Source organism: Fundulus heteroclitus, unplaced genomic scaffold (assembly GCF_011125445.2).
Source record: "Fundulus heteroclitus isolate FHET01 unplaced genomic scaffold, MU-UCD_Fhet_4.1 scaffold_59, whole genome shotgun sequence".
In the NCBI taxonomy this organism is placed as follows: domain Eukaryota; kingdom Metazoa; phylum Chordata; class Actinopteri; order Cyprinodontiformes; family Fundulidae; genus Fundulus; species Fundulus heteroclitus.
The window spans coordinates 46,765-70,544 of NW_023397022.1; the positions used below are offsets into that span (position 1 = coordinate 46,765).

The 23,780-nt window shown below is 42.6% G+C and overlaps 1 protein-coding gene across 9 annotated transcripts; it reads left to right on the top strand.

Annotated features, from left to right (window-relative positions):
• The first annotated feature begins 911 nt into the window (after positions 1-911).
• cdx1b (caudal type homeobox 1 b) lies at positions 912-22,156 on the top strand. 9 transcript variants are annotated; one of them, XR_004929892.1, is made up of 5 exons: positions 912-1,286; positions 5,338-5,991; positions 16,660-16,808; positions 17,020-21,017; positions 21,114-22,156. XR_004929892.1 is itself a non-coding variant. In XM_036133203.1 (4 exons), the coding sequence occupies exons 2-4, from the start codon at positions 5,493-5,495 to the stop codon at positions 17,257-17,259; spliced, it is 888 nt and encodes a 295-aa protein (XP_035989096.1). In that variant the 5' UTR covers positions 912-1,286; positions 5,338-5,492; the 3' UTR covers positions 17,260-22,156. The 9 variants fall into 9 exon arrangements, 1 of the variants encoding a protein (XP_035989096.1); XR_004929896.1 differs by having other exon boundaries at positions 17,020-20,491; positions 21,068-22,156; XR_004929894.1 differs by having other exon boundaries at positions 17,020-20,075; positions 20,730-22,156.
• The last annotated feature ends 1,624 nt before the right edge of the window (positions 22,157-23,780 follow it).

The window sequence follows — 23,780 nt, forward strand, 5'->3', positions numbered from 1 at the left end:
GGTTCCTAGAGTCTCTAAAAGTAGAATGGGAGGCAGATCCTTTAGCTATCAGGCTCCTCTCCTGTGGAACCAACTCCCAGTTTTGGTCCGTGAGGCAGACACCCCGTCTACTTTTAAGACTAATCTTAAAACTTTCCTTTGTGACAAAGCTTCTAGTCAGAGTGGCTCATGTTACCCTGAGCTATCTCTATAGTTATGCTGCTATAGGCTTAGGCTGCTGGAGGACATCAGGGTCTATTTCTCTCTCTCTGCTGAGTTCTCCTACTGCTCTCCAATTTGCATTGTTTGTTGTTATTTCAGCTTTTAACTTTTTGTTCTCTCTCTTTTTCTTCATAGTAGGTACACCTGGTCTGGCGTTCTGTTAACTGTGACATCATCCAGAGAAGATGGCTCACCCGCTACTACCATCTAATGTAGAACAGATTACTAGATCAATGTGTGCTTCTGTGCTTTTTTGTTTCTCTTGTTGTGTCTCTGCTCTGTCTTCTGTAACCCCAGTCGGTCGAGGCAGATGACCGTTCACACTGAGCCCGGTTCTGCCGGAGGTTTTCCTTCCCGCTAATGGGGAGTTTTTCTTTCCACTGTCGCTTCATGCTTGCTCAGTATGAGGGATTGCAGCAAAGCCATCAACAATGCAGACGACTCTCCCTGTGGCTCTACGGTTCTCCAGGAGTGAATGCTGCTTGTCGGGACTTTGATGCAATCAACTGGTTCCTTATATAGGAAATTTTTGATCAATCTGTATAATCTGACCCAATCTGTATAATATGATTGAACTTGACTTTGTAAAGTGCCTTGAGATGACATGTTTCATGAATTGGCGCTATATAAATAAAATTGAATTGAATTGAATTGAAATGTGTTTTAATTATAAAAGATAATAATAATAATAATAATAATTGTTATAATTTAAATAATTAGATGTTTTTTTAACCTCAAACTACTCGCTTTATATTTTTATTCTCCCTTATTATTATTTAACGTCTATGGAAAAGGCGACAGAACCGGCCTCGTTCTACAGTTGAAGTTTTTTATCCTTTGTAAAAGTTGGATGATTTATTGTGTTTCATTTAATTTCCTTTCAAAACGTTTTCTTTCTGGCTTCTGGGAAACGTTGTTCTGATGCTTTTCTCTCAGAACCGGAAGGTTCCTGATCCATGTTCCAAAGCTGCTGAGCTGTAGAACCTGCTGGATCCTGGAGGACCTCTATGGAACCTGGAGGAACCCGGACCAGAGAGGTGATGCTGCCACCAGGGGGCAGCAGAGTCCAACCCACCTCCAGGAAGGTCGGTGCGCCTCAACGAGCGTCTGAGTCCAGACCAGAACCAACAGAACCAGAACCAACAGAACCAGAACCAAAACTCTGGATCCATCCTGCTATGAGCAGAAAAATTATAAATTATTAGAAGCGAAAGCCTCCTGTCTGCTGCTGGGTTCCATGGTTCCAGGTTTTAGAACCAAGATGGTTCTGGTTCTTCATCATCATAATGAAAGGATTAAAATCCGAACATTCAGTCCTCCAGGCGGTTCTGAGAGCGTCGCTGTCGGCACAGAATCCCGCTTTTATTTTGAAAGGTCACTTATGACACCGACTGTGTTCTGACCCCCATCTTCCTCCTTTATGACCCACCATCATCATCATCATCCTCCATAAAGTCAGGTTTTATGAGCACCTGGGTTAATGATTCACCTGCGGACAGGTGAGAGGGAACAGAACCTCTGAGCTTCAGGGTTCGGCTCAGTTCTGCGTTTCAGCTTCCGCGACGCTCAGAGGAGCTGATTCACTGATTCACTGATTCATTGATTCACGGATTCACTGATTAAATCAGGCGGATCCGTTCAGCCGGTCCTAGTTCAGCCCAACACCGGGAACACTGAGTGGACCGGGTTCTGACCGGGTTCTGTTGTTTCCCCGGGTTTCTCCAGGGAACTTTAGAACCTCACAATAAAAGTTTAGATCCCGCAAAATGAAACATTTCAAATAATAATAAAAATAACTGGTTGTTCTGACAGAAAGACCGACCCGGTCCAGTCCCTGCCCAGAACCGTTTTTCCGTCTCTTTTATTTTTATTTTACTTTTTTTTAAATGTTGTTTTTCTGAAACCAGAAGATTTTGGTTCTGGTCATTAATTGTTCTTCTGCTTGGTGCTTTTACAGAATAAATCTAATATTAGTTCATCACAGCTGTTTTCATTCTTTAAAATAAGATCAAATCGATAATTTTATTGCCTAAATAATTAATAATAAAAAGAAATTATATAAGGTTTATTATTTAAAGGTTTCTACCAAAAACGAAATGATTCAAAGTGTTGAAACACGTTGATGAAGGTTCTGGATGTTCCTCCTGAGGTTCTGGATGTTCCTGCTGAGGTTCTGGATGTTCCTCCTGAGGTTCTGGATGTTCCTGCTGAGGTTCTGGATGTTCCTCCTGAGGTTCTGCTGCAGGCAGAAGGTCAAACATCATTAAAGCTGCAGTCAAACACTCAAACACATGAAATCTGACTAAACTAAATACTCATCAGCGTAAAACAATAAATCTCCCATAAATCCATAAAGACTCATTCCTCAGCAGGAGGCATGGAGCATTTCTCAGGGTTGTCGGTTTGAATCCCTGCCGGGAGAAAACACTCCGAGGCTTCCTGAGTAGAAAATGTGATAAAAGTTAAACTAGAGCTGCGGTCCATACTGGAAAAACTGTTATAATCAATAAAGGAGAATATTATTAAAAAGTGCATTTATTCAGTGAAAAACACACTTAGATTAATTAAACATAGGCTGATGTTTTCAAGCTTTATTTCTATTAATTTCTATTATTATGCTGCTTCAGATACTACTACTACTACTAATAATAATAATAATTATTATTATTATTCTGGTGACTATTATTACAGCTACTGTATCATCAGCGACCATGATTATCCTCGTAATCAGTTCTGTTTGCCATGTATTTTTATTTCAGATGTTTATTTTAGTTTCCTTTTTATTATTAAAGTGAAATGAACTAACAGCCTCTGAGTGGCTTTCTGACCTCCTGCAGCTCAAAGGAACCAAAGTTACGTGTGAAATAATATAAAAATATAATATATATATATATATATATATATATATATATATATATATATATATATATATATATATATATATACACACACACAGTCGTAGTAACAATTATTTTACAATATGCATTTGTAAGATAAAAGTATCTTTGGAAAAACTTTTAAGCTGGTAATAAACACACTTTTCATCAACTTCCCATTTCTGCATGAAAAACTTTGCAATAATCGGATTTTATTAGCTGGAGCAGGAAAAACTGAATTAAAGGCTTTAAAACATCATCAGTCTGTTTTCATCACTATACTGATCCATATATAGCTATGGAATTATGGAGTTATGGAATTAAGATATGTAATGAAGGAACTGAAATAAATAAACTTTTCTTCGATAGTAGTCAGGTTTATTGAATAAGAGATTATATATATATATATATATATATATATATATATATATATATATATATATATATATATATATAAAATCTCTTATTCAGTAAATACATATATCGGCTCGTTTCCGGCCCTTCTCTTACCTGCACACCCACAGGTGTGTTTTCTTGTGTCTTCTACCTGCTTGGCTCCGTCTGAGCATGCGTGCTCCTGCGTGGATCCGCGCAGGTGACAGCGGTCCAAAGGTAAAGTTCGGTGCTGGTCGTACATTGAACGGGGGAGGGGGTTCTGGATCAGCCCCGCAGAGCTCCGATGAAGCCGGTAGACAGGGCCGGTCCGGACACCAGAACCCGTCCGCGCCCGAACCCAGGTCCAGTTTGATCAGTTGGATGAGGAGGACTGGCCGGCTTCATGTTCATGGGCCATAAAGGAGGCAGAAGGTTCTGAGCTCGGTTCGGTTCTTCTGGAGCAACAAACTGCAGTAAATTACAACCTGGCATCCAGGCGGCCCGGTTCTGGTCCGTCCAACAAACACAAGGCGTTTTAGTTTTAGTTTCACTTTAATGAAGATTTTCGTCCTGAAAACATTTTAAATTCTCAGCCTTAGAATTAGAATATTTCTATTAAATTTAAAAGATTGATTCAGATAAAATAAACCAGCGGAACATTTTTCTCATAATCTCCATCCTTCATCGATTCAGTTCAGAACCAGAACCAACAACCTTTTGAAGTCTGACTCTACTGTATTTCAACCTGTTTAAATGTTTAAATTTCTGCTATATTATTATTATTATTATTATTATTATTATTATTATTATTATTATTATTATTATTATTATTATTATTCATTTGCAGGAAAGCTGAACTTAAATTAATTTCGTTAGACAAGAATCAAACGAAACCAAAAAATGTTTAAGTTAATAAAAAAACTAATATAAAATAAAGTGTAAATATATATTTCCAATTATAAAAAACACATTTCCAATTTTTTATAACTTCAACTCCAACAATATCAAATTATTTATTTGTATTTATCTAGATAAATATAATCAACATTTTAACATAAATTATGAGAAATATTTATTCCGATCTTTAATATCAGTTTATTTTTTTGGTTCAGAAGGAAAAAATCTAGATTCAATTTTTCTGTAAATAATTTGATGGATGATGGATGGATGGATGGATGGATGATAGATGATGGATGGACGGATGAATGGATGGATAAATGAAGGATGGATGGATGGATGGATGGATGGATGGATGGATGGATGGATGGATGGATGGATGAAGGGTGGATTAAGGATGGATGGATGAATGATGGATGGATAGATGATGGATGGATGGATGAATGAAGGATGGATGGATGAATGATGGATGGATGAAGGATGGATGGATGAATGATGGATGGATGGATGGATGATGGATGATAGATGATGGATGGATGGATGGATGGATGGATGAAGGATGGATGGATGAATGAAGGGTGGATTAAGGATGGATGGATGAATGATGGATGGATAGATGATGGATGGATGGATGAATGAAGGATGGATGGATGAATGATGGATGGATGAAGGATGGATGGATGAATGATGGATGGATGGATGGATGATGGATGATAGATGATGGAAGGATGGTGGATGGATGGATGAAGGATGGATGGATGAATGATGGATGGATGGATGATGGATGGATGGATGATGGATGGATGGGCGGATCTGTGCGGCTCATTGATGAGTGCCGCCACGGACTGTGACGTCACCGCGGCGGTCCTGCAGGAGGCCGCGGTGAGGAAGAGGAGGAGGAGGAGGAGGAGGAGGAGGAGGAGGAGGAGGAGGAGGAGGAGGAGATCGGAACCATAAACGGACCATGTGACCGCTCCGTTTTTAACAGGTGGCAGCCGGAGCGCGCGCAGACAGACGAGCAGCAGGTGGAGGCGCGCGCAGGCCCACGGACACGCGGACACACAGAGCTCACCTGCGGACAGGTGAGCGGCAGCAGGCAGGCTGGAGCCGCAGTATGCTGAGGGAGAGCCCTCACCTGGGAAGATGTACGTCAGTTACCTGCAGCTGGACAAGGAGCCCGGCATGTACCCGCACCAGAACCCGGTGGGCCGCCATCCGGGCCTCAGCCTCAGCCCGCAGAGCTTCGCGGTACCGGCTCCGCCGCAGTACTCGGACTTCGCCGGTTACCACCACCACCACCACCACCACGGCCTGGGCAACGAGCCGCAGCAGGCCGGGCCCGGGCCCGGGGCCGGCGGCTGGAGCCCGGCCTACCCGCCGCCTCCTCCCCCGGCCCGGGACGACTGGTCCTCCCATCACTACGCCGCCGCCGCCGCTGCCGCCGCCGCGGTGGGGGGACCCCCCGCCGGGCCCGGGGTCAGCGGCCCCACGCTGAGCTTCAGCCCCGCCGAGTTCCCCGGACAGCCGCCCGCGCTGCTGCCCGCCGGCCTGAACCCGTCGGCGGGGCAGCTGTCCCCCGGATCCCCGAGGAGGAGGAACCCGTACGACTGGATCCGAACCTCCGCGCCGCCCAGCAACCCAAGTAAGAACCGGAACCAAGCAGAAATCACGGTGCCGGAATAATCACAATAATCACACTTTAAACTTTTAGTTTTATTTAGTTTAACATGAAAAATGTTCTGGTTCTGGTGGTTCTGCGACTTGGTTCAGGGCCGCTTTGGACCGTCAGTACAGCCGCTGCCAGCAGAGACTGTTGAACATTTTAATATGAGGGAGATATGAAAAGAGAGCAGATAGCAGCGGACACAGGCGCCTAGAATAAGAATAAAATAAGAATAATGTAATAATGACATAAGAATAAAATAAGAATAATGTAATAATGACATAAGAATAATGTAATAATAACACAAGAAGAAATTAAGAATAATGTAATAATAACATAAGAATAACATAAGAATAATGTAATAATAACATAAGAATAAAATAAGAATAATGTAATAATAACCCATCCATCCATCCATCCATTTTCCGAACCGCTTAATCCCTCATGGGGTCGCGGGGGTTGCTGGTGCCTATCTCCAGTGTTCAATGGGCGAGAGGTGGGGTTCACCCTGGACAGGTCGCCAGTCTATCGCAGGGCAACACAGAGACAAACAGGACAAACAACCATTCTTGCACACACTCACACCTAAGGACAATTTGGAGAAGCCAATTAACCTAACAGTCATGTTTTTGGACTGTGGGAGGAAGCCGGAGTACCCGGAGAGAACCCATGCATGCACAGGGAGAACATGCAAACTCCATGCAGAAAGACCCAGGGGTGTACTTGAACCCAGGACCTTCTTGCTGCAAGGCAACAGCGCTACGCACTGCGCCACTGTGTAATAATAACATAAGAATAAAATAAGAATAATGTAATAATAACATAAGAATAACATAAGAATAATGTAATAATAACATAAGAATAAAATAAGAATAATGTAATAATATAATAATATGATAATAAAATAATGATGATAAAAATTATGCTGATTATATTATAATTATTATCATTTTTATTAGTAGTTAATAATAATAATAATAATAATAATAATAATAATAATAATAATAATAATAATAATAATAAATAATAATAATAATAATAATAATAATAATAATCTGAGCCATTTCTTTTTATCAATAAATCTAATTTATCATTTAGCTCCCAGGAGGTTGGATCTGATTTTTTAATTCATAATAATTTTAGAACCGTTTTGCTTTCTTCTCTCACTTCAATTTCATTTTATCAATAATATTAAACTTTTCTCGTTCAACTGAAGCATTCGTTCATTTTTAACCTGAGAACCGAAACATTTCATCAGAACACGTCGGAGTTCTGACCCAGTTCGGCGGCCGCGGTCCGGTCCACCGCGGTTCGGTGCGCCTTAGCGGCGCTTTAAATGTGCCGCCGGGACGCACGACGCTGCTGGATGAAGCGGAACCAGAACCGCAACTTTTTCCTTCGTTCATTTCTGTTCCTGAATCTTTTATTTCTGCCCTGAAATAAAATACAAGGAAAAAAAACATCGGAACAAATGTGCCGAACCTTTAAAGGCCCAGATCATCCGAACCCAGCTGGTTCTGTCCTCTGAACAGAACCAGACTGTATCTTCATTCTGCCTTTCAGGATTCGGTTCTAAGCTTGAGACGTAAACCTTCGGCTGGTTCTGTGATAACTGGACCCGGTGCTCAGTGGGCCGGTTCGCTCCAGTACCGGCGGCACGCTGCCGTGTTTACCTGGATCCAGGAGGCTGAGCGGACCGGAACTGGACCGGAGCTGCATGATACTGACCAGTCCTTCAGCAGAACATCAGCGGGTCCAGCAGAACCTGCAGGTCCACTGCAGGCTCAGCGCGTCTCTGTCTGCAGAATAACTTCATAATTTAATATTAATTAAAACAGCAGCAAGAGAAAATAAAATCCTGCAGAAACAAGAAAATGATTTTATATCAACAATGGAGCACAAACCTCCTTATGAAGGACGATAAATTAAAATAAAGTAGAATAAATTAGAATAAAGTAGAATAAATTAGAATCAAGTAGAATAAATGCAACACCAGGCAGTTTGATACAGAACCGGGACACAAAAAATTATTCTGTCCTGATTCTACAGGTTAGTTTGATGAAAACGCCTAAAAACATCATCAGTGGGAGACTTTAAACCGCGCGATGATGATGATGATGATGATGATGATGATGATGGTGATGATGATGATGGTGAGGGTGATGATGATGATGATGATGGTGATGATGATGATGATGGTGGTGATGATGGTGATGATGGTGATGGTGGTGATGATGATGATGGTGATGATGATGATGATGGTGAGGGTGATGATGATGATGATGATGGTGAGGGTGATGATGATGATGATTATGATGATGGTGATGATGGTGATGATGATGATGATGGTGGTGATGGTGGTGATGATGATGATGATGATGATGATGATGATGATGATGATGATGATGATGATGATGATGATGGTGGTGATGATGATGATGGTGATGGTGATGATGATGGTGATGATGATGATGATGGTGAGGGTGATGATGATGATGATGATGGTGATGATGGTGAGGGTGATGATGATGATGATGATGGTGATGATGATGATGATGGTGGTGATGATGGTGATGGTGGTGATGCTGATGATGGTGCTGATGATGATGATGGTGCGGGTGATGCTGATGCTGATGATGATGCGGGTGCTGCTGATGATGCTTCTGCTGCTGCTGCTGATGGTGATGATGGTGATGATGCTGATGATGGTGGTGCTGCTGGTGCTGATGATGGTGGTGCTGATGCTGCTGATGGTGGTGCTGCTGCTGATGATGCTGGTGCTGATGGTGCTGATGCTGATGATGGTGGGGTGCTGCTGATGCTGCTGCTGGTGCGGGTGATGGTGCTGCTGCTGATGCTGCTGCTGCTGATGGTGATGATGATGATGCTGCTGATGATGGATGCTGATGCTGGTGGTGATGCTGATGGTGGTGATGCTGCTGATGATGGTGCTGCTGCTGATGCTGGTGCGGGTGATGATGATGATGATGGATGATGGGTGATGATGATGATGACTTATGATGATGGTGATGATGGTGATGATGATGATGATGGTGGTGATGATGGTGATGATGATGATGATGATGATGATGATGATGATGATGATGATGATGATGATGATGGTGGTGATGATGATGATGATGATGATGATTAGTTTTCCTGAGGAAGGTTAATTAGGAGGAGCTCGTTAAGACGAGAGGAACCGCTAGTAGAATCTGGGACCAGTTCTAATTTCTTACTTTTGTTTTATAATTTTAATGTTTTTCATTCGTTCAAAGACTTTTATTGTTGCTTTATTGAAAAACTGCAGGTGAAATGATGCTTTGCTGCTGTTTAGTTCCAACAGTCCTCGTGGCTTTTAGCCTCACCTGTAGCTCAGGTACCGTTTCTCCGCTCAGTGACACGCGGGGCTCAGACTCGTTCATCTCCAGCAAATATATCCATAATATTTATTTATATATATGATAAAACGCTTCAAAATGTTTTAAATATGCCGTTATTCTGAGGACGATAACCAGGATTTTACTCCAGCTGGAGCGGCTGATCTGATTGGCTGCTCCCTGATGACGTCACAGAAGGGTCGTCCCCATTGCTGTGCTTTCAAAATAAAAGCATGTGAACAAAGACGGATGTTCTGGATCCAAACATGAAGTTCTGACCCAAAGACCATCATACAGACCAACGGAACCAGAACCTGGAAGGATCGGGTCAGAACTTTCTGCTATAAATGTCCAACATGTTTAAAATTAATCACAGCGGCGCCGTCTGGACCGTCTGGACCGGTCCAGACTTTTAACAGATTTCATCCTGGTCGGCTGCGATGATCCAGAACCAAATGTTTGGTTTTCAGTCCAAACTTTGATGACACGGAACCAGGCAGCTTCACTGAGTCCGGTTTGACCCTCAGAACTGAGACCCGACACTGATGCTGGTGCTGAAAACATCTGGGGGTCACCAGGTCCACACGGCCAGCTTCAGTGGCTCGTTTTGGGCCGGTACCGGGACCGCGGCGCCCGACATCACTGTAACTGGACTGCGGGCGGTTCAGAACCAGCTCCATGTGTGGTTCTGTGGGCCCGTTTGTCTGAGAGCCCGGTTAGAGTCCACGGCATCATGACCTGTCTGACCCAACAGCACATTGAAGATGCTGGCAGAACCCTGATAATGGGTCGGTTCTGTCTGGATGAGAGGAGACCCGGTACCGGAGGTGATCCAGAGATGGTCTCAGCTTCCTGTTGCTGAAACCTTTGGTTGCTTTGAGCTTTTTAACGGGTCCAAAGTTTCGGCGTCTCGTCTCCCAGAACTCTGCAGAACCTTTGCCATGGTTCTGGTTCTGATCTGGGCTCTGGGGACAGCCTGCAGCTGCTGTCCGTCCAGCCGGTCAACGCCTGGATGAACAAAGTCGATTCCTTCTCCTTCATTATGTCTCGTTTTATCCGCCCACGTTGGTTCTGACTCGGCGCGGAGCGGGTCGGACAGATGTTGCTGCGGCGCCGACATGTTTGAGTTGGTGGCGCTGAGTGGGGGGGGGGGGGCAGCCGGCGCCGACCGGACCGCTGTGTGTTCAGAGTTAATGTGGAACCGGAGCGTGATAATGAGCGCTTTAATCGGACCGCTCCGACAGGCCGGCAGCAGAACACGGCCCGGTCCGACAGCTGGTTCTGCTGTTTCCTGCTCATTCAGCTCCAGCTGGGATGGTTCTGTCTCCTGGAAGCTCTTCCAGAATCCGCCTGGCGCCCCAGAACCGGGCCAGAGGTGAGGGTCCAGCTGTTGAGGCCCAAAGTCGGGTTCTTCTGACCCGCATCGGGTCCTCCAGAACCAGCTGTCAGAAGGACGGCGGCCTGGTGGAACCAGGAGACGTGGACCTCGGTGGCTGTGGTGACCGCCAGAACCTCAAATCGGACCTTTCACACGATGTTCTGGATGGATGCGGTCAGAAGGACATCCGGTTCCGTAGAGGTTCTCTGGGTCACAGCTCACATGGAGAGAGTCCAGAACCTGTGTTCTGATGGCAGGGGCAGATGTCCTGTGGTTCTGTTGAACCTGGCTGGTGAACAGAACCACCAGGACTGGTTCCGCCAAACTGGTTTCAGTTACAAACCAGGTGCTGGGCCCAGTTCTACTGGTTCTACAGAGAGTCCGTTCGGACCGCAGACAGAGAACCACTTTGATGGTCCAGTCTTTCTGACATCAGCAGGGAGACTGGACCAGAACATCTGTGAACAGTACCAGCAATATGGACCAGCACATCTATTCAATTCAATTAAATTCAATTTTATTTATATAGCGCCAATTAATGAAACATGTCATCTTGAGGTTCTTTACAAAGTCAAAATCAATCAGATTATACAGATTGGTAAAAAATGTCCGATATAAGGGAACCAGTTGATTGCTTCAAGTCTCTCCAAGCAGCATTCACTCCTCCTGAAAGAGCGTAGAGCCACAGGAAGAGTCATCTGCATTGTACATGGCTTTGCAGCAATCCCTCATACTGAGCATGCATGAAGCGACAGTGGAGAGGAAAACTCCCCTTTAACAGGGAGGAGAACCTCCAGCAGAACCAGAACCAGGCTCAGTGTGAACGCTCATCTGCCTCCACCCACTGGGGCTTAGAGAAGACAGAGCAGAGACACAGAAAGCACAGAAGCTCACATTGATCCAGGAGTACTTTCTATGTTAGAGAAGACAGAGCAGAGACATCTGTGAACGGTACCATGACCTGGACCAGAACATCTGTGAACGGTACCGGCGATCTGGACCGGCAGCCAACACAATGTTCCCAACGTTCTCTGGTTGTGGATCCAGCAGAACATGTGGTCGTTGACTCGATGAAGTGACTCGACCCACTGAAGTTCTGGGACGGGTGAAGATCAGAACCAGAGTTGAGGCTCAACGGGTCAAAGGTGAAAGTGACTGAGAAGCTTCAGACGTGCTGATCGGGTTCTGGTCTTCCCTGTCTGGTCTGGGCCTGGTACCAAACAGAACCGGGCTGTTAGGGCTGCAGAACAGATCATTGATACCAACCTGGTCCACGTACATAACAGTGAAGGTAATTCTCATTTTCTGCACCCATCACTGTGTGTATGTATGTGTATGTGGACCGCTGCAGCACTCCCACCTCCTACATGAACATAATGATGAAATTATATCTCCTCCTGCTTCCTCATCGCTGCTTCATGGCCTCAGTCTGTCCGCTAGTCCACAGTGTGTTCATGCTTTCTAGCCTGAGTTTGATTTATTGCTGCATTATTGATTTATGGTATTATTGTATAATCAGCTAATCATGATCAGAGTCAGATTCCTCCAGTGGAAACAGAAGCACTGGTGAATTCTGCTGCAGGTCAGGTTTTCTTTAGGCCTTAAAAGCATAACCCTGATAGCCTGGTGCAGTGCCAGATGAATTGTGGGTAATGTAGGCCCCGGGTTGTGGCCTGAACACAAACAGCCCAGGTTGTGTCAGCTTTTAACAGCAACATGTGAACTCGGAGCCCATAAATGAATAAAAGCTGATAAAAGCTCAGTTCATGCAAATGCAGCCGGGGCAGGGAGCCATTTGAATAGAGGAGTGATGGTGAGAACACACGACTCCTCCAGTCTGACGGCACCTTCTGCCTCAGCTTTACAACACATAATATAAAAAGTTACGACTTCATTCACATTTTTACATACTGACAGCTGTGATTTCACAGCTCGGTGGAATCATGAAAGGCTTGGCCTGCCTGCAGTCAGCAATAAAACCTCTAAATGACACTTTCATCAAACAGATCGGTTGCTGGTTTGCTAATTATTTACATTATTTACATTAATTACATCCAGTGAGAACTGAAAGCACTAAGCTGATGGATGGATGGAACCAGAACCAGAACCCAACCTGGAGAAGCAGTTTTTAGTTCCTATGCTCCACTTATCTGGAAAAAACTCCCAGAGGGCTGGAAAAGAGCTGAAAGCCTGAGTTCCTTCAAATCAAGATTAAAAGCTGTTTGGTTAGAGTTGCCTTTAAATGTTAATGCTGACGTTTGAGTCCAACTTGTCTGATAGCTTAACCTGCTGCTACTATTTCTCTGCAATGTTTTCTGATCTGGTCGTTTTCAACACTTTGAATTGTCTGGTTACTGAAATCTGCTAAACAAATAAACTGATGATGGATGATGGATGGAGCTCTGTCACACTTTCACCAATCAGGCATTACATTATGACCAGGTCTCTCCCCGTTTTCAGAGAAAACGGAAACACTAATTATCGCACCTGAATGTAAAATCCCTCAGATAAAGCAATATATTGCTGACTGAGGCTCGTCTGTTCAGCCGAGCCTCAGGAGCTTAGGTGTTGTGTTCAATACAGCGATGTCCTCCTTGGAGAACCACTCCAAACAATTAGTTAGAAACTGTTATTTCCAACTAAGAAATATCTCCAAATTAAGACCATTTGTGTCAAAGGGTGAGTTGGAAATGATTATTCATGCTTTTATCTCCTCACGGTTGGACTATTGCAACAGTCTTTTTACACGTTTGAGCAAGAAGGAGCTGAACCGTCTCCAGGTTGTCCAGAACTCTGCTGCAGGAACACATTACCCCAGTATTGCCGGCTTTGCATTGGCTACCGGTCCAGTATAGAACGCAATTCAAAATGTTTGTCCTTACTTTTAGAGCCCTGCATGGTCTAGCTCCTCCCTACATTTCTGAGCTGATACAGCTCCATACTCCGACCCGTAGTCTGAGGTCACTGGGCCAATCATTGTTAGTGGTCCTACACTCTTATTTTAAAACTAGAGGGGATCGCTCATTCCAGGCAGTGGCTCCGAGGCTGTGGAATGTTTTGCCTCTTTCTTTACGTTGTTTGAACTCTGTTGCTTCTTTTAAAAAGCAACTAAAGACGCTGCTATTCAAGCAGGCTTTTAATTAGACATGTGGGTTTTATGGTTTTGTTTGTATGTTTTCCATTTTGTTTTAAAATGCTGTTTAGTATTGCTGTATACTGTTTTTTCCTTTGTATTTGTATTTTACTGTGAAGCACTTTGTGATTTTTATCTGAGAAAAGTGCTATATAAATACATTTTACTTACTTACTTACTGCTGTGACAGCAGGCCTCACCCAGCAGCCATGGACTCCAGCAGATCCCTGAAAGCCTGCTGAGGTTTCTGGCACCAAGCTTCCTGAGTAGTGGAAGGTGTGAGACGTTCCTCCAGGTTCTCTAGAGTTGTTTGTCCATCACATCCCACAGACCAGGGCAGTTTGGAGGCTGCCAACCATACCTGAACCATTTGTGTTTGGTGGCAGGGAGCATCCTCAGCCACCAGTGGTTGAGTGGGTGGTACGTGCTGAAGTAACATCAACATGGATGGCACAGCCTTTTCCTGCTCTGATGCCCACACGCCTGTTGTTGGTGGACAGGAGTGGTCAGCAGCCATGAAGTCTCACACAGAACATCCCTGCTGTAATCTACTCTGTGTTCTGACACCGTTCAATGTCAGCCAGCATTAACTAGTCAGAGCTAGAGTAGCTTGTCTATTGGATCAGAACACGTGGGCCATCCTTTATGACTCTGTTGCTGGTTCAACGATGTCCCTTCTTTGGTCCACACTTGATAGATACTGACTGTTGCAGACCAGGACAGCTCCAGTTTTGGAAATGTTCTGACCCAGTTGTTCAGCGATCACAGTTAGATCCTTCTTGTCCTGCTTGCTCAAATCCTCACGCTGGCCATTCTTCCTGTAACACATCAGATCTGATCTTCACTTGCTGTCTTCCCCATCCCACCCTTAAACAGATGCCATCATAAAGAGACAGAGCTGCTTACCAGTCAGTGGTCATAATGTTGCTAAAAGCAGAGATAATGGACTGAATGCTTGATGTATGTAAAAACACCTGATAATTTAGCTGCCAGCATGAAATAATAGCGTCATCTGCATAGAAAGATCTTAATATCATATCATCTGCATAGAAAGAGCATAATATCATCTGCATAGAAAGATCATAATATAATCTGCATAGAAAGAGCATAATATCATATCATCTGCATAGAAAGATCATAATATCATCTGCATAGAAAGATCATAATATCATCTGCATAGAAAGATCATAATATCATATCATCTGCATAGAAAGAGCATAATATCCTATCATCTGCATAGAAAGAGCATAATATCATCAGCATAGAAAGAGCATAATATCATCTGCATGGAAAGATCATAATATCATCTGCATAGAAAGATCATAATATCATCTGCATAGAAAGAGCATAATATCATCTGCATAGAAAGATCATAATATCATATCATCTGCATAGAAAGAGCATAATATCATCTGCATGGAAAGATCATAATATCATCTGCATAGAAAGATCATAATATCATCTGCATAGAAAGATCATAATATCATCTGCATAGAAAGATCATAATATCATCTGCATAGAAAGATCATAATATCATCTGCATAGAAAGAGCATAATATCATCTGCATAGAAAGATCATAATATCATATCATCTGCATAGAAAGATCATAATATCATCTGCAAAGAAAGAGCATAATATCATCTGCATAGAAAGATCATAATATCATCTGCATGGAAAGATCATAATATCATCTGCATGGAAAGATCATAATATCATCTGCATAGAAAGATCATAATATCATCTGCATAGAAAGAGCATAATATCATCTGCATAGAAAGATCATAATATCATATCATCTGCATAGAAAGAGCATAATATCATCTGCATAGAAAGATCATAATATCATATCATCTGCATAGAAAGAGCATAATATCATCTGCATAGGAAGATCATAATATCATATAATTTGCATAGAAAGAGCATAATATCATATCATCTGCATAGAAAGATCATAATATCATCTGCATGGAAAGATCAAAATATCATCTGCATAGAAAGATCATAATATCATATCATCTGCATAGAAAGAGCATAATATCATATCATCTGCATAGAAAGAGCATAATATCATCTGCATAGAAAGAGCATAATATCATCTGCATAGAAAGATCATAATATAATCTGCATAGAAAGAGCATAATATCATATCATCTGCATAGAAAGATCATAATATCATCTGCATGGAAAGATCATAATATCATCTGCATAGAAAGATCATAATATAATCTGCATAGAAAGAGCATAATATCATATCATCTGCATAGAAAGATCATAATATCATCTGCATAGAAAGATCAAAATATCATCTGCATAGAAAGATCATAATATCATCTGCATAGAAAGATCATAATATCATCTGCATAGAAAGATCATAATATCATCTGCATAGAAAGAGCATAATATCATCTGCATAGAAAGATCATAATATCATATCATCTGCATAGAAAGATCATAATATCATCTGCATAGAAAGATCATAATATCATCTGCATAGAAAGATCATAATATCATCGGCATAAACATTTTTCTGGAAAAGTCACAGAAAGTTTTTAAGTTTATATTTCTGCTGGTTTATTATCCAACACGGTATTCTGACGTGTTTGAATGAAGAAACGAGATATTGTTGTCGGACTGAACGCTGCTGCTTTAACAGACTGTTAGCTAAGTGAATCATTAGTGAAATTGATAAAAGCTCCTGAGCTCATCTCACGTCCCGACAGAGGAGTTGATCTTTTCCTGTCTGTCTGTGTTGTAGATGGGAAGACTCGGACGAAGGACAAATATCGGGTGGTGTACACCGACCACCAGCGGCTGGAGCTAGAGAAGGAGTTTCACTACAGCAAGTACATCACCATCCGGAGGAAGGCGGAGCTGGCCACGGCGCTCAGTCTGTCGGAGAGACAGGTACGCAGACCAGGGCTGCTGGTCTTCTCTGATCTGTTGGTCAATCAGGAAAAACTCTCAGAACTTTCCTTTCTGAGGATTTCAGTTTTTCACTAGAATAAAGTAAACGTGTTTTCCTGCGGAGGTCTTCTAGGCTTACATGTTCTGACCCAGTAAAGCCGTGTAGAATAAATGGTGTTCCTCAATTTTGAAATGGGTCCAACTTTTCCAGGTGAAGATCTGGTTCCAGAACCGACGAGCGAAGGAGCGAAAGATCAACAAGAAGAAGCTGCAGCAGCCGGCCTCCTCCACGACCACGCCCACCCCCCCCACCGGCAGCGGTGGCAGCGGAGGAGGAGGCGGACTCCACGGCAACGGCAGCAGCAGCGTGGCCATGGTGACGAGCAGCAGCGGCAGCAACGGGCTGGTTTCTCCATCGTCTCTGACTCTGAACATCAAGGAGGAGTTCTGAGGAGGAGAAAGACGACGTTCCACTGGAGGCTGATATGGGCCTGGAGAGCCTCGGCAACAAACTGAAACATTTCAGCTTCTGGACTCTTCGCCTCTTCATGAGTTCTGAAGCTAAAGCCCTAAGAGAAGGTCTGCACATGTTGATGGGTGAATCTTCCAGGAGGTGTTTGCTCACAGATGTTCAGCCTGTTTGATCCCAAACAGCTGGAAGAACTCTGAAACATGCTGATCGACGCTGAGCTTCTCTGCTGGGTCCATCACCTTCAGCCAAATGTTCCTGACGTTTGGACCAATCAGGGAGCTTCATGAAGGTCTGCTCAGTGGTTCTCTGGTTGCTAGTTAAATCCCAGCTTCACTTTAGCTCCTCCTCCCTGTGGCTCGCTAGGTCTGCTGCCCACATTTTACTGAGCATTTAACCTTCAACCCGTCACTTTGGATCAGAATCAGAGGTTCTAGAAACTCCAATCAGACCCTTTTTTCTCATCTTATCTGGACTTAAAGACTCTAAAGAGTTTTTTGTCTCCATTTGACAAGAAATGATGAAATAAAAATGTAGAAAATTTATAAAATTTAACTTTTTATTGAACGGTTTTACAACTAAAATAATTTTTAAAAGTTTATATTTCCTCATTTTTTGTATCTTAATTAATACATTAATTAGCAATTAGGAATTTGAAGTCATGTAATTATTATAACTAAAAGACATTTTTTTCATAATTTTTGAATTTTATACATTTTTATAAAGAGTTTGTAAATTATATTTATCAACCTGTTTACTCGACACAGCAGGTTCTTCAGGAACGTCTACCTTGTTAGCAGAGACTAAAAGGTGAAGGTCTGGTAGCACCGAGGCTGTTTTTTTGCTAAAATTCAGCTTGAACTGAAATCTGGCAGAGCTGAATATGGAGAATCCGCTTTAATGGGCTGTGAGTCCATCTGTGTGATTTAGATGAATACGATGTTTCTGATGCGTCCTAAAGCGGCAGAAAAGGTCCAAAGTATTATCATCTGAATCTAAATACCTCCCTATTTATTTTCTTCTTTCATTAAATTTATTTTGAGAATTCCACAAATAAAAGTCTAAATCACTGGAGGAAAAGTATAGAAACAGATTTTTGTATTTAATTTTAATCTTCAGCAGTAAAATATTTATTTGGTTAGAATTCTTAATAAGGCCTTTTGAGGAAAGTTTGTGTTAATTTCAGGAATATTATCACATCAGAACTTTTAAAAACTCCAAGACTGTAACATTAAAACTATTAAAAAGACACAAATAGATAATGAAATATACAAAGAAATGCAAGAACATTTAGATTTCAACAAGATTTAAACTAAAGGCAGGTATGAATGAGAAATGAGTGCAAACCCTGAGACACTTTAAAACAAAAAAAGCTGGTTCTACAGTGCAGGTCCAGTTTCTGTCTGCTCCCTGGACCCCAGAGGAGATGCTGGTTTGAGTCTCCAGCAGTAATTCAGGAAGGAACCGGACCATGCAGGGCCACCAGGTAACCAGTAACAGACAGGTAACTAGTCACAGGTAACCAGTAACAGACAGGTAACTAGTAGCAGGTAACCAGTAACAGACAGATAACTAGTAACAGGTAACCAGTAACAGACAGGTCACTAGTCACAGGTAACCAGTAACAGACAGGTAACTAGTAGCAGGTAACCAGTAACAGACAGGTAACTAGTCACAGGTAAGCAGTAACAGACAGGTCATTAGTCACAGGTAACCAGTAACAGACAGGTAACTAGTAGCAGGTAACCAGTAACAGACAGGTAACTAGTCACAGGTAACCAGTAACAGACAGGTCACTAGTAGCAGGTAACCAGTAACAGACAGGTAACTAGTCACAGGTAACCAGTAACAGACAGGTAACTAGTAGCAGGTAACCAGTAACAGACAGGTCACTAGTCACAGGTAACCAGTAACAGACAGGTAACTAGTCACAGGTAACCAGCAACAGACAGATCACTAGTCACAGGTAACCAGTAACAGGCATATGACTAGTAGCAGGTAACCAGTAACATACAGATGACTAGTTGCAGGTAACCAGTAACAGACAGATCACTAGTCACAGGTAACCAATAATAGACAGGTAACTAGTAGCAGGTAACCAGTAACAGACAGGTCACTAGTCACAGGTAACCAATAATAGACAGGCAACTAGTAGCAGGTAACCAGTAACAGACAGATCACTAGTCACAGGTAACCAGTAACAGACAGGTCACTAGTCACAGGTAACCAGTAACAGACGTGTCACTAGTCACAGGTAACCAGTAACAGACATGTCACTAGTCACAGGTAACCAGTAACAGACATATGACTAGTAGCAGGTAACCAGTAACAGACAGGTAACTAGTCACAGGTAACCAGTAACAGGCAGGTAACTAGTCACATGTAACCAGTAACAGACAGGTACCTAGTAGCAGGTAACCAGTAACGGACAGGTCACTAGTCACAGGTAACCAGCAACAGACAGATCACTAGTCACAGGTAACCAGTAACAGACATATGACTAGTAGCAGGTAACCAGTAACAGACATATGACTAGTAGCAGGTAACCAGTAACAGACAGGTACCTAGTAGCAGGTAACCAGTAACGGACAGGTCACTAGTCACAGGTAACCAGTAACATACAGGTACCTAGTAGCAGGTAACCAGTAACGGACAGGTACCTAGTAGCAGGTAACCAGTAACAGACAGGTCACTAGTCACAGGTAACCAGTAACAGACAGGTAACTAGTAGCAGGTAACCAGTAACAGACAGGTCACTAGTCACAGGTAACCAGTAACAGACAGGTAACTAGTCACAGGTAACTAGTCACAGGTAACCAGCAACAGACAGATCACTAGTCACAGGTAACCAGTAACAGGCATATGACTAGTAGCAGGTAACCAGTAACATACAGATGACTAGTTGCAGGTAACCAGTAACAGACAGATCACTAGTCACAGGTAACCAATAATAGACAGGTAACTAGTAGCAGGTAACCAGTAACAGACAGGTCACTAGTCACAGGTAACCAATAATAGACAGGCAACTAGTAGCAGGTAACCAGTAACAGACAGATCACTAGTCACAGGTAACCAGTAACAGACAGGTCACTAGTCACAGGTAACCAGTAACAGACGTGTCACTAGTCACAGGTAACCAGTAACAGACATGTCACTAGTCACAGGTAACCAGTAACAGACATATGACTAGTAGCAGGTAACCAGTAACAGACAGGTAACTAGTCACAGGTAACCAGTAACAGGCAGGTAACTAGTCACATGTAACCAGTAACAGACAGGTAACTAGTAGCAGGTCACCAGTAACAGACAGGTCACTGGTCACAGGTAACCAGTAACAGACAGGTAACTAGTAGCAGGTAACTAGTAACAGACATATGACTAGTAGCAGGTAACCAGTAACAGACAGGTACCTAGTAGCAGGTAACCAGTAACGGACAGGTCACTAGTCACAGGTAACCAGTAACAGACAGGTAACTAGTAGCAGGTAACCAGTAACAGACATATGACTAGTAGCAGGTAACCAGTAACAGACAGGTACCTAGTAGCAGGTAACCAGTAACGGACAGGTCACTAGTCACAGGTAACCAGCAACAGACAGATCACTAGTCACAGGTAACCAGTAACAGACATATGACTAGTAGCAGGTAACCAGTAACAGACATATGACTAGTAGCAGGTAACCAGTAACAGACAGGTACCTAGTAGCAGGTAACCAGTAACGGACAGGTCACTAGTCACAGGTAACCAGTAACATACAGGTACCTAGTAGCAGGTAACCAGTAACGGACAGGTACCTAGTAGCAGGTAACCAGTAACGGACAGGTCACTAGTCACAGGTAACCAGTAACAGACATGTCACTAGTCACAGGTAACCAGTAACGGACAGGTACCTAGTAGCAGGTACAGGTAACGCCATCTGCACATAGGGATTTTAGAGCACAAAACACTGCTAAAATAAACTTTAATAATAAACTTTAATAATAACTTTGGAGGAAATTCTTCCAACTTGGAAGGTTAAACATCTTGAACCTAAAATATTTAGAATTGTAATTTTTCTGCCAAAGTTTCCATCAGACTGAGAACTTTTCCATCTGTTGCCTCCATTTATGCAGCTGCTGGTCCTGCTCTCTGGATGCTGGTTCTGGAACCAGGACCGGACCAGAGGTTCTGCAGCTCATTTAGAACCGTTTGAAGGTTTCAGCTTTTAAAACTCACTTCCTGTTTGAAACGCTCGCTCCTAAGCTCCGGGGCTTCAGACCTCGGTTCAGAGTGCCAACATTTCTGTGACATTTATTGCCTTTCAGCTGTTTGATGAACGGACGGTTCCAGTCGCTCTGCGATGGTCCGCTCCTCTGAGGAGAAACCCGTTCTGAATATGTTGGAAAATTTATTTAGTCCATAAGATGTTGAGAAACCACCAGATCTGGATTCCAGTGAAATCATTGTTGACCCAAACTGTACTGTACTGGACCGAGCAGTACCACTGGTTCTGATTCAGATGTATAATATTATTGGACTTTCATTAGAATCAGTTTTAACGTGCATACAAGGTCGCATCTTGATCTTGATTAAGGCGGAAATAAGTCAGAGGTTTTTCTTTGTTTTATTCTGAAGAGAACATCCCGGCTGTTTTTCTCTTGCTTCGATCCCAAACGGCGCTGGTGCTGATCCAGACCTGTAGGAACCGGTTGCTTCAGGTGGTGGAAATGTTGTGAACTACTGATTTTATTCCCTTTTATTTTCACAGAAAATTAAGATTTTTTGCTTTTCTGCACCACGTTGCCTTGATGTTCTGTAAATGTCTGTGATTTTGGGAGAATGCATCATGTGTATATTTCAAATATAATTTTTATTAAAAACAAAAAGCTTTATTGTAAAATTGTCTGTTGGCATTTTTATCAGACTAAAAACATTTTAGAGACAGAGACTAAAGTTCTGATTGGGACGGTTTATGTCCAGTTTGTTCAGTTTGACCCGCCAGCATGTTGTGATCAGGTAAACTTACCTGCAGTTCAGCCTCACGGCTCAGAGCCGCCAGTGAAGCAAAGATGACCTTAACGGCAATTAAAAACTTTAACATCACCATTTTGATGCTTTAACCCTCCTATCGTCCTCAAATATAGTAACAAATTTGGTCCTTGGGGTCAAATTGACCCCAAGGACGATAGGAGGGTTAAAGAAGCGTTTAGTTGGAACAGAGAGAGAATGCGGCGACACAGGATGGGAGCAAACAGCGGGTACGATTCTCACATATTCCATCTACAGATATCAATACTCTGTTTTTAATAACCTCTCGTTGAGTATTACTCAAACACACGGAAACATGTTTGCCAACTGATACATGGGTTGAGGTGTGGTGTCCAAAGGGCAAAGAGGAACGCTGGGCAAACAGACGCAGGATCCTGCTATCTGCTGCTCTGTGTGTTCATGTGTCCACAGTGGGACCTTTGTCCTCCAGGGCCCACTTTGCCTCCAACAACAGTCCTATCTTAACTCTGATACGATTATCTGCAGGGTGGATGTAGGAACCAGTCGGCCATGGAGACCGCCGAGGAGCCGCTCTGAACTTGAGACCTTCGGTGGAAAGCTGAGAGACTCAGAAATAAATGGCAGCTAAATAAAATAATCTTCATGAAATCTCTTCTTACCTCACTAACGACACGATCTGTCTTTTTATTTTTACATTTTATCTCAAATGAACAATGACTGAGGCCTGGATGTTAAATTGTTCTAAATCTAATAGAAAGGCTCCAGAACTCCTCCTTGAGGAACTCCTCATATGATCAGTTTTACTGACTAAAGAATTACTTTATAGCAAAAAGCTAATTCAAGAAATAACATTTTTGTGACATAAATCTCATTATCTGCTGTGTTATAGAGGAGCTATTTTTCTCAGTCTTGGCTGCATGTGATTAAAGTTTATTCGCTGTTTGGCTTCACTTTAGTCATTTAGAGACAGAAGAATCTCCTCTGGACCTGCTGGAGATCAGCGGCTTGGGACGGATCAGAACCGGCTGTCCTAAAGTCCTACAGGCCACCTCTGCTCCTTTCTAATAAACTAAAGGCGACATTTAAAACATTTCACCATCTCTGACTTATTAAGAATTATTATTTGTTGCTTTTAAAAGGAAAGTCAAGATATATAAAGATAATATAGTTGGCATTTTCATTTTACACCTCATATTCCAACCAGTGAAACTATAATTATTTTTATGACTCAAACTACAAAAATCAGCAAAAAATTCCTTTAAATCAACCCAACGTTAGAAAAAGATCAAACGTCTTTAAAGGAGAAGGAAACCGACACTCAGCTGCTATTTCTGGTTATCCATGTCGCCTCATCCCAAACTCTTATCATTTCATAGAACTGATTAACGCCGCTGACACCTGCAGCTTGACGTCATGAATTAAACATGGCGTCATGTGGCATGGTTAGGCCACGCCTCGTCTTTATGCTCCAATCAGAGCGACTCGTTAGATGCAATATATTGATGAGTCATCGT